General features: G+C 36.5%; 1 protein-coding gene across 1 annotated transcript; it reads right to left on the bottom strand.

Moving 5' to 3' along the window:
• Positions 1–461: 461 nt before the first annotated feature.
• On the bottom strand, positions 462–11,253 carry rpn1 (ribophorin I). Its single transcript, XM_051122486.1, has 10 exons — positions 10,877–11,253; positions 10,012–10,076; positions 6,463–6,769; positions 4,725–4,934; positions 4,427–4,619; positions 4,240–4,339; positions 4,014–4,152; positions 1,735–1,854; positions 1,411–1,656; positions 462–1,332 (listed from the first exon to the last, which is right to left on the bottom strand). The coding sequence occupies exons 1-10, from the start codon at positions 11,108–11,110 to the stop codon at positions 1,150–1,152; spliced, it is 1,797 nt and encodes a 598-aa protein (XP_050978443.1). The 5' UTR covers positions 11,111–11,253; the 3' UTR covers positions 462–1,149.
• Between the last annotated feature and the right edge of the window lie 352 nt (positions 11,254–11,605).

Here is an 11,605-nt window from a genome sequence, read left to right as displayed (position 1 = left end):
AAAAACTTTTATACAAAAAGATAAAAATAAAAAATAAAAATATTTATTAAAAAAAAGTTTTGAACAGTAACAAAACAAAACATTTCTATTTTAAATAAATGTTGTTCTTTTTATTCCTTAAAATTGCAGGTTTGCCTCACAGGAATAAATTATATTTTATAACAAGAAAAACATTCTTTTAATTTGCAATATAACTTCACAATATTACTGATTTTTTCTGTATTATTGGTCAAATAAATGCAGCTTTTTTTAAAACAACAAACTAAAAAACTAAAAAACAAACAAAAAAAAAAAACTTTCAAAACCACACTGATCTATATGTATATATAGTGTTCGTATGCATCCTCTGACAAAGTATGAAAAGATACATTGTAAAAGTGCCAAAACACTTTCTTAATACATTGTTGCAATATATTTAAGTGTCAAATTCTTATATCTGATAAAAAAAAAGACACCAAATATCCAGTTTCACACACCTTATTTATTCACGGACTGAAAATGTTTAACCAGCAAAATTTGTCACATTTACCCTTGGCATACAAAAATCAATCTCATTCACGTCATTTCACTACAGAAATGAAATGTTTCATTTACAAAAAAATGAAAATCATACAAAAATGTGAGAAATAAAACTCCATTAGAAAATTTGCAAACAAGAGCATATCAGTGGCAACCATTTCAGCATCTGATGTTCCATACGTATGTTTTAGGACAGGGCAGATCATATTCTTTCATTTTCTAAGTGCAAAGATGTTTTCCAGGTGAGGTTTATAGGGCTAATTTAAATTCAAACCCAACTCCAAAACTGTAAATGAATATTAAAAGGAATCAGTCAACTGGACTGTATGAATGAAGACTGCATGTGACATTCAGAAACTTGAAACAAACAAACAAAAAAAATCTGCATCCGAGTACACACAAAATCCCTCTTCCAATCACACACATTCAGCAACACAAAACAACATGCACATCCTGCGAAAATCACTGTTTCACTTCATACAAAAGCACAAACATGACGTTCACAGAATGATGCATATCGCGTGCGAGAGTACACTATTGATCCGTCAGTCCGGTCTGAATGCGGGTGAGCGTTTCCGAGGGTGTGCCTGTTTCATGGCCCGGCTGAAGACTGGACGTCTGACGTTTGATTTACAAGGCGTCCAGAAGGCTGTCGATGCGGCTGACCAGCTCTTGCCTCTTGCCCGTCAGGGTTTTATCCGATTCGATGTAGGCGTCCTTCTTCACCTTTCCGGCCACCAGCCGCTCGGCCTCCTGACAGGACCGGCACACCAGATCCTTCAGATGGCCGTCCAACTTCTGTATCTCGCCGACCTGCAGACGGAGAAACGGAAACGATTAGAACGTGTTTGGAAATGTGGCAAACGACAGGCTTTTGATGCGATCGACTACCTTTTCGGCCAGATCGGAGCCCTCCGCTTTGAGGCGGGTTTGTAAAGCGTTGATGTCATTGGTGAGGGTGCGGTGCTCGGCCTCCAGGGTCTTACGGCCGTTGTTCAGCGATCCCGTATCGCGAGACTGCTTGTAGCGGTTCACGACTTCATCCATGTGGCGGTACAGACCCAGACGCTTGTTCACCAGAGTCAACACCTGCTCGGTGATGGAGGCCACCTTCATGCGCACCTCTGCCGCTGGATCCTAGCGGAGGAAATGAGATCAGTTAACAATGCGACACCTTCAGAGTCATTTCAACAATCCTGTGTGCTCCAAGCGCACCTTGGTGATGGAGAAGTCGAGGCGCACGTAGATGATGACGGTGAAAAAGAGGATGTAGAACGCTCCCACCACTAACAAAGGCTCCTGCAGCATCAGGATCTTATTGAAGGTGTAGTGAACCTATTGAGAAAAACACAATTGGGTCACTTTTTGAACACCACATTTTTCTAACACGAGGCATTTTTGGCGCTTTGCACCAACTTCACATGCACTTCAATTCCACTGGAAAAATCTTGCAGAGCAGATGCACAGTTATTTTCTTCCAGAAAAAGTGATATAAAGGACCATGTTTACACATATGCAGTGAAATCAGTTGCAGCTGCTCAGTTTTTATACAAAAATATAAGTATATCAGGGTTCATACAGACACTGTATAAAGAAATTCCAGGACTTTCAAGGTCTTTTCAATCTATTCAAGGACTTGGATCTTAACGGAACTATGTCTTCCATTTCAAATTAAAAAAATAAATAAAAAAGAGAAATATATAAATAAAAATATACTAATTGAAAAAAAATAATAATAATAATAGCAAAAATAAAGTGAAGCGCGTGAAAAGTATTTCTACTGAAGTATTACAAAGTATACTACATGTTTACTACAGTAAAACCATGGTTCATTTTCTTAAGGGATTTTCATTTACACATTTTTATAACTGTACTGCCTTAATGGTTTGATGTTTTCTACAGTTTAAAAAAAAAACAAACAAAAAAAAAGACTCAGAAATATGCACTCCGAAATCCCGATCTGAATAATGATTCACGAACCATCACTTCAGATCAGAAATCTTTTCACTTTGGATTGGATCACTGCGTATTGCAAATCATTTGATTCGAATCATTCAATTCGCAAAATGATTCACAAACCAGTTCCAATCTAAATCAAATGTTTCATGATATGCGCTCCAAAGTTTTGATCTAAAGCAAAAGACTCATGTACCCGCTCAGAAGTTCTGAACCAAATCAAATGATTCGTGATCCACAATCTGAAATCCCAATCTGAATAATGACTCATGTACCATCATTTCAGATCAGGATTTGGAAACACAAATCACTTGACTTAGATTGGAACTTTGCGTATTGTGAATCATTTGATTTGAATCATTCAGTTCACAAAATGACTTATAAAAATGATTTGCGATACACACTCCGAAGTCCCAGTCTAAATCAAATAATTCACGATACACAATCGAACTAAAGCGCTTCAACAGTGAATCATTTTGCGAAGCAATGGTTTCACTGATTCAGAGTTTTAAAAAGCTCAGTTTTAACCATCACTACGTACTTTTTAAAATCATCACAAGCGATGTTAAAATTCAAATATAAATGGCTCTTTTAATTTGATCCGATTTTTGCTAGTGAAACGCTTGAAATTAATGATCAAAGTCACGATCATGAATCATTCGGAGCGGTTCCAGCGTAAATGACTCAACTGATTTGGTCCATCTGTTCCTCTTTTCATATCTTCAGCCACGTTTACACAATACTGTCAGTACTACTGCTTGCTTAGCTCGATTGTTCTCTGGCATTAACTGAAATAGGTATGATTTTTTTCTTTTTTTTTTTTTTTAATTGTCTGAATTTTGTGTGAAAAGGTATGCGCTTCATGGCAAAATTAAACACTTATTTCATAGATACACTGTCTTTCAATAATTCAAGCACTTTTCAAGTACCTCCTCAGGAATATTGCTATTTTCAAGGGTTTTTCAGGCCTTACAGTTCAAAAAGTCAAATTCGAGTACTTTAAGCATCTTGTACGAACCCTGAGTATATGCTCATTCCCATTTGTACACTGGAACCAAAAAAGTCCAAACAATAATGTAGTGTAATGATTTAAGAAAAAAAAAAAAAAAAAAAAAAAAAACAGGTTTATGAAAGAAAAATAAATGCAATGAAAACAAACTATTTTGGATGTACGAAATGTAAATAGAATTTAGAAATTAATTAAAATGGAAAAGAAATATTCAAATTAACAAAAACATTACATTTAAAACCATTTAATTTATATTTAAAAATGCAGTTAACAAGAGAAAATTGTTACATTTAATGCCATTTTATAATTTGTGCTTTTTATTTTTTAAAAACTTTTATTTAAGAGGCACTTTACATCCTAGACTAGACTCTAAAACATAAACGCTAAAATGTTCAGACGATATTTTCACTGCACTGCTGTGAAAAGTATAAGGACAGGAAAGGACTGGACTAATTCAGTAATCTTAGATAAACTTGGGAATAACACAGCTGTGCAGATGTTTTGTGTCCCTAATCAAGTCTGAGCTTACCACAACATCCTGAATGTGCTGCTCCACCAGATTGCTCTTGGTGGCCACCAGCACAGGTCTGCCAAAGGTGTCCAGGTAAGTGTAATGCAGCTCGTCCTGACTGCGGGCGATGGGGTAGGGAGTGTCCATGTGGATATTCCTGTGCAAAACAACAAAGCAGTGGTCAGTCAACAAACCCAAAGATGATTTTGATCGTTAGATATGCTCTCGCATAACAGATGCTCACTTGGCTCCCTCAGGCAGGATCAGTTTCACAGTCAGCTCGTCAATGACCTGGTCATCATAGACGTGATCGACCAGACGCATCTTGAGGGCATACTGATCTCCTAAAGGATCAAAGGATGCGTGACATTATAATCAGTCTGAATTAACTGAAAATGTGTGAATTCCTCAACATGATACCAGAAACCAACCCAGGTTGTAGAGGTATTCGTAGCTGGGAAGATTATAACCAATGATGTAATGTGTTTTCCAGCCACCAAACAGCGGGAAACGGGGACGGATTTCAACCTCAACGGAATCATCTAGAACTTGGAGGTGAGAGGTGGAGATGTTCCCGATCTCATCGCGGTAATACACATCCTGAGCGGAGGCTGGGAGGATGGTCTGCAGAAACAAACAAGCAAGAACATAAGCAAAGGTTTTCTCCACGCAAGCTAGTTTAAAGCTTAATTTAAGCTTCGTATAATATAAAATTTAATTTTGAGAGACCTTGAAAGATTTGACTGAGGAAATGCCGCTATCAGACTGTCTCTGGTAGTCATAGCGGGAGAAAGGACCCTTCAGGTAAGCGCCGGTGTGTCTCAGGTCGATGGTTTCCTCCACGGCGATGTTGCCCCAGTGAGAGACCTCGATGGTGCGAGTGATGCTGCTGATGGTGAGGAAGGGGGTGTTGTTCTCATAGTGGATCTTCATGACATCCTACGAAAACAGCCGCTTTCAAAAGTTATTTTAACACTTATTTAGCAGCGACACATTAAATTGGTCAAACGTGACAGTAAAGACATTTATAATGTTACAAACATTTCTATTTCAAATGAATGCCGTTCTTTCAAACATTCAGTTCATTAAAGAAAAAAAAGCATCACTGTTTCCTCTTAAACATTAAGCAGCACAACTGTTTTCAACACTGATAAATGTTTTTCAAGCGGCAAATCAGCATATTAGAATGATTTCCGAAGTGACACTGAAGACTGGAGTAATGATGCTGAGAATTCAGCTTTGAGCACAGAAATATTTTAGAATGTAATTCATATCAAAAAAGTCAAGTTGTTTTCAATTGTAATATTTCACAATGTAACATGTTTACTGCATTTTTAATTAAATAAATGTAGCCTTGGTGAGCAGAAGAGAAAAACCTGACTGACCCCAAACTTTAGTGTACGCAGAATGCTGTAGGTGCATTTCATAATCATCATAAAGACAATATTAGACTATAGACACAAAGACAATATTGCTCACAAAGTAAACTAGAGTTTCTAGTAGAGATGTAACAATATCAAAATCTCACGATGCGATGATATCGATAATATTTGTTGCGATATTTAAAACAAAAAAAAAAGACAAAAGACGACTTGGGGATTTTTTTCTTTACATTTTAAAGTTAAATTCTTCTTCTTCTAATGCACTTTGAGAGTTCAAAGTTAAGAGCTCTAAGCCATGTTTCTAAGTAAACTTAAGTCAGAAGAAAAGTCAGTGAATTGATTTGTACCTGAACTTCAAAGAGGACTCAATCCTCTTTTTATTTGTGATACACTATCTCAGTCTAAATTACATTCACACTGGTGTTTTAGAAGCCAAATAAATTAGAATATCATACTAAAAACAATTTTGTATTATTGTTATTCCTATGACAGTAATTGCCATACATGGTAAAACAATGGCACTGTAATACATATGAAATTTTCATTAATTTATGTATATTATTTCTGCTTTACACTACTACTTTTTTCCTAATTTACACACTTGAGATGTTTTGAATTTGGACTGCAGTAACTAGTAGTCCACTAGTCATCAGCAATTCCCACTCCACTTTTAAGCTTTTATTTTGATGGAAACTGCAGTAGAACTTTTATTTTGAAGGAAAACTCCAGCTTCAGTGAAAACATGCTTACAAAAACACATCTCACTACAAATCTAAAAAACAGGAAATCTAACAGAAAACAAGCTTGATGAGGGGATTAAGCCATAATGATTGTGCCTTCCGGATTAGTTCGTTTGACAGATACTGTGCCAAAGCATAATGGCCCAAAACACAACTTTAAAGACCTTTATGTTTTTTTTTTTTAAAAAAAAAAAAAAAAAAAATCTACTCTTTTTGCTCAGAAGACCTATATCGTTTCATATCCTCATGTGACTACGATAATATCGAGACAGTTTTGCTATTGCGATACCATGATATTATAGTTGCATCCCTATATTCAAAACAGTGATGATTGTGGTCAGTCACCTGGCTGAAGGGAGGAACATCTTTGAAGGGTCCGTACTCTATGGCCTCTTCGCTCTTGGCGGGGTTGCCCAGCTTGGTGTAGCTCTCCACGGTTTTGGAGGCCAGGCGAACGCGTGTGGTCTGGGAGCGTGTGGGGTACGGGGAGTACAGGTAGTGGTTCCCCTGGAAGACCACCAGCTGACGCTCGGCCTGGGTGATGTGGGTGGGGAAAGGCTTCAGCACGTGACTGAACACCGTCTCAACCTTCACCCGCAGTTTAGCGCCCGGAGCGAGAGAAGACGGTAACTGTGCCTCGAAGAATTTACCACTGCAGGAGACAAACAAGTTTGAGCTGTAAATGATATATGTGCTTATTTGGCAGATTTCTGACTAGATTTGATTAATCGTTTGTATTCTAAATAGCAAAACATTTAATTTGATCCAAATTAGGGCTGCACAAATCAGAATGAATTGTTTCATGCTTCTCTTGATCAAGCACACTCATCTGTGATACTGGTTCACGCGTTATTTTTCCTGAAAACTTTTTGTTCATTTGACATTTGTTAACTTGATTTGTAACAAGCTTTAATGCTTGAGGTTGCCAGATGTCAAGAGTTTAAATCCCCAAATAAGAGCTTCTTTCTTAAAGGAAAGGTTAGTTTCCAGAATAAAAATTTCTTGATAATTCACCTCTACGTCATCCACGATTTTCATGTCTTTCTTTCTTCAGTCACAAAGAAATTATTATTATTATTTTTTTTTTAAAGGACAACATTACTCCATTTTTCTCCATATCGTGGACTGCGATGGTTGCCCATGGTTTGAAGGTCCAAACTGCAGTTTCAACGCAGCTTCAAAGGGCTCTACATGATCCAGGCCGAGGAATAAGAGTCTTATCTAGCGAAACAATCGGTCTTTTTCTTAAAAAAAATAAAATAAAATAAAAGCACAATTTATATACTTTTTAACCACAAATGCTCATCTTGCACTAGCTTTGTGATGCGTGTCTTTTCGCATTATGTAATTATTATAGCAAGGTCACACGCTGTTATTTCTTTGTCTGTTCTTTGGTTCTATTTGACTTTCTTTGCACATTCATTTTGTAAACACCGAGTCAGTACTTCTGCCTACATCACACGTGACCTTTCCAACATGACTGTGTAAAGCATGAGGTCAGGCTGGTGCAAAACGAGCATCTGTGGTTAAAAAGTATAGAAATTTTTATTGTTTTAAAAAATCGTTTTGCTAGATAAGAACATTATTCCTTGGCTGGGATCGTGTAGTGCCCTTTGAAACTGCACTGAAACTGCAATTTGGACCTTTAACCCACTGGCTCCCATTGAAGTCACTATATGGAGAAAAATCCTTAAATGTTTTCCCATTCCTTCCGACTGAAGAAAGAAATACATGAACATCTTGGATGACATAGAGGTGATACAATTATCAGGAAATGTTTATTCTGGAAGTGAACTTTCTAAATGAATACATTTCATTCAGTGTTTTACTTAACATTAAATGTATGAATGTTTCAACAGTCATTATTACATAACATCACACCATTATTGTGCCACCTCGAGGAATAAAGTTGAATTGCATGAATTGAGTCATTAGATATTTACATATTTTTGCACACACCTTGGGTCTGTAGCTACCCTATACACTTAAACAAACAAACAAACAAAAACAAACAAACAAACAAACATGTATGGTGTGTATGATGTATGGTTTGTTAGGACAATATTTGGCCGAGATACAATTACTTGAAAATCTGGAATCTGATGTTACAAAAAAAAAAAAAAAAAAAAAAAAAAAAAAAAGTCAAAACAGAGAAAATTGCCTTTAAAGTTGTCCAAAAGAAGTTCATAGCAATGCATATTACTAATAAATAAGTTGATATATTTACAGTGGGAAATGTACAAAATATCTTCATGGAACATCCTAATGATTACTGGCATAAAAGAAAAATTTATAAATTTGACCCATCCAATACATACACACACACACATATATATACATATATATACACACATAAATATATACACTACCGTTCAAAAGTTTGGGGTCAGTAAGACTTGTAATAGTCTTTAAAGAAGTCTCTTATGCTCATCAAGGCTGCATTTATTTGATTAAAAATATAGAAAAAAAACAGTAATATTGCTAAATGTTTTTACAATATAAAATAATGTTTTTTTTTTTTTTATTTTAACATACTTTAAAATATAATTTATTCCTGTGATGAAAAGCTGAATTTTTATCAGCTGTTACTCCAGTCTTAAGTGTCACATGATCCTTCAGAAATCATTCTAATATGCGGATTTATTATTAGAATGATCAATGTTGGATAATATCAACAGTTGTGCTGCCAAATATTTTTAGGAACCTGTGATTTTTTTTTTTTTTTTTTTTTTTTTTTTTTTAGATTCTTTCATGAATAACAAGTTTAAAAAGTACAGTGTTTATTCAAAATATAAATATTTTATAACAATGTAAATTATTTATTATTAACTTTTAATAAACTTTTAATTATTAACTTAATACATCCTTGGTGAATAAAAGTAATAATCTTTAAAAAAAAAAAAAAAGAAACAATAAAAATGTACTGACCCCAAACTTTTGAACGGTAGAAACAATAAAAATGTACTGACCCCAAACTTTTGAACGGTAGTGTGTGTGTTTATATATATATATAATAATGAATATGAGGAATACTAAGAAATTTGATGTCAAACTTCAAAAATGAAGGAGGGAGAGGGTAGTGAATGACGTTTCGGGTCGCTAAAGACCTGAGATATGCATTTTTGCCATCTGGTTGGTGCTACAGAGTCACAAATACCAGGACAGCCAGACACAAGAACAGTTTCTTCCCTCAGGCAATATACCTTATGAACAGTTAAAAGTTATTATTTTCTCTGTGTTGTTGTTGTCGTCTCTGTGCACTGGAAGCCTGTGACACCAAAACAAATTTCTTGTATGCGTAAGCATACTTGGCAATAAAGCGGTTCTGATTCTGATTTAAGGGTTAATCTACACAATCTGGCAACCATGTATACTTGCTCTCTCAGCAACAAACAAACAAAAAAAGAAAAAGAAAGAAAGAAAGAAAAACGTGAAATTTGAACATGTGACAAACACGTGACAAACATACATGTCTTGGGTTTAGCTAAATATTCTGCTCAAATGAAACTGTATAAATTAATCAATTTGAATACAAACTGATACAATGCCCATACAGTGATTGCTGTAAATCAGAGATGTCCTGCTCACAACATTTACCAGCAGAGCATAAAAAGTGCCAATAATAGAAAAAAAGCCAAATATTGGCTTTGGTGATATACTGATTGGTCACTAATATAGAGCGTGTTTCTAGATATAATGATTATAATAATGATGATGTTCTCTTGATTTGTACTTATGTGAAAGCACAGCACATTCTTATGAAATGAGACCAACTGTAAAGAAAAATTTTTAATTACTAATGCTGATTTATAATTGGTGCAAATATGAGTTTATCCATTATCGTGCACCCCTAACTCAAATCTGTTTTAACACTAATAGCCCCCCTGTGTTTACCTTTGTCCATGGATAGTCGTCTCCTTCAGCTCCAGGCTTTCATCCTCCTCTTCCTCCCCCTTAACCTGGCGAACATAAAAAACTTCTTATAACCTGAACAACGTTTTAATTTGCAGTCTATAGCAAGAAAAACAGTGCAAACCCATAACCCTAAATTAAGTTTAGGCTTAAATGCAAGACCTTTGTCCACAGGTCAAAGTCAACTAGTACTTGACTACCTGTGCTTCACATGTGGATTCGGTGTCAAACACAGAGCTGATTATGTACACATTCAAGCACAAGAAGTCAACTTTTTTATTAAAAGCAAGAAAACCAAATGACTCTGGATGCATACTTACAATAGTGTACAATAGTGCAGTGGTGATACAGCACGGAAGTGAATAGTGCATCCAGAGCTTACGTGTCACGCTGGCACTGACAGAGCAAAGCGGAAGTGCGCTGCACACCCACTGCTAATGCTAACTACTACGTAAAACTCTTAAATATCGCTAAATGCATCATATCAGAATTCACTTAACGTATTTACTTGAAGCACCACTGCATTTTAACCACCCTGATTAAGATAGCTCTAGTCAAAATAAGTGCAAATGCATAAACTGAGCAGAATTATGTAGCTAGCGCAGGCTACAACACATGAAAAGTTGCTCTACCTATTGTCTCCGTGCCAAAAAAAAAAGACTGTTCGGAAACGATTTATGATAATTCAGTAAACACACATAATCTGAATGAGTAAACTGTGCGCGGGACGTGTTAAAGCACGTTTAAAAACAGAGTCAGTGTTCAGTGTTCGCTAGCAACAGCCTCCCGCATCACCCAGGTCTGTCACTGCACAGATGTGTTTATTATTTAATGTAACGTTACTCACAGATGCACCGATGAAGGCGAGGTGCGGCGCGAGCTCTGCTTCCAGCGCGAGCGTGAAGCTGTTCACCCGCGAGCCTCCGTGATTCGCGAGCTGAATCTCGGCTGTGATCTTGGCGAGGTGAGTGCTCAGATCCAGCGCGCGCTTCACATCCTCATTCACGAGCCCGTCCGCGCTCACCGACGCGCAGAAAAAACACGAGACTAACACAAAACTCACCGCTCCGGCGCCCCACATGGTCTCGCGTTTGTACGGTATGATTTGGAGGCTAATAAGCGTAGTTAGTCCTGTCTAGTGTGCAGTGAGGCCTCGCGCTGCACAAGCTGCTCCTGAAGGATGACGCTTCATTCATTCCCTCCGGAGTGACGTCACCAACATGGCGGCCGATGAGCCAACCCTTCAAGGGGGCAAGTGCAAGGAGAACTAATCAACAACAATTGAAAAAGTGCTGTTCTTTCGAACTCGCTATTCATCAAATGCAAAGTTCACATAAACATTTACAGCATAACCGTTTTCAACACTGATAATAAAAATATATGATATCATAGGGGAACAAAAAGCATATTAGAACTAGATAAAAAAGTTCGTCAAGACAAACTTTAAGTTGGCTTGAGAAAGCCGGACAAGAAAGTCTTAAAAAGTTTGAAAAATTAAAAAAGTTTGAAAAGTTTAAGAAGTTTTAAGTTTGGATGGTTTTCAGTCTGAAATAGTTTGAAATTTTAAAGTTTGAAT

Source organism: Labeo rohita, chromosome 11, assembly GCF_022985175.1.
Source record: "Labeo rohita strain BAU-BD-2019 chromosome 11, IGBB_LRoh.1.0, whole genome shotgun sequence".
Taxonomy (NCBI): Eukaryota; Metazoa; Chordata; class Actinopteri; order Cypriniformes; family Cyprinidae; genus Labeo; species Labeo rohita.
Note: the sequence above shows the minus strand (reverse complement) of the source record. Positions and strands in the feature narration are given on the sequence as shown.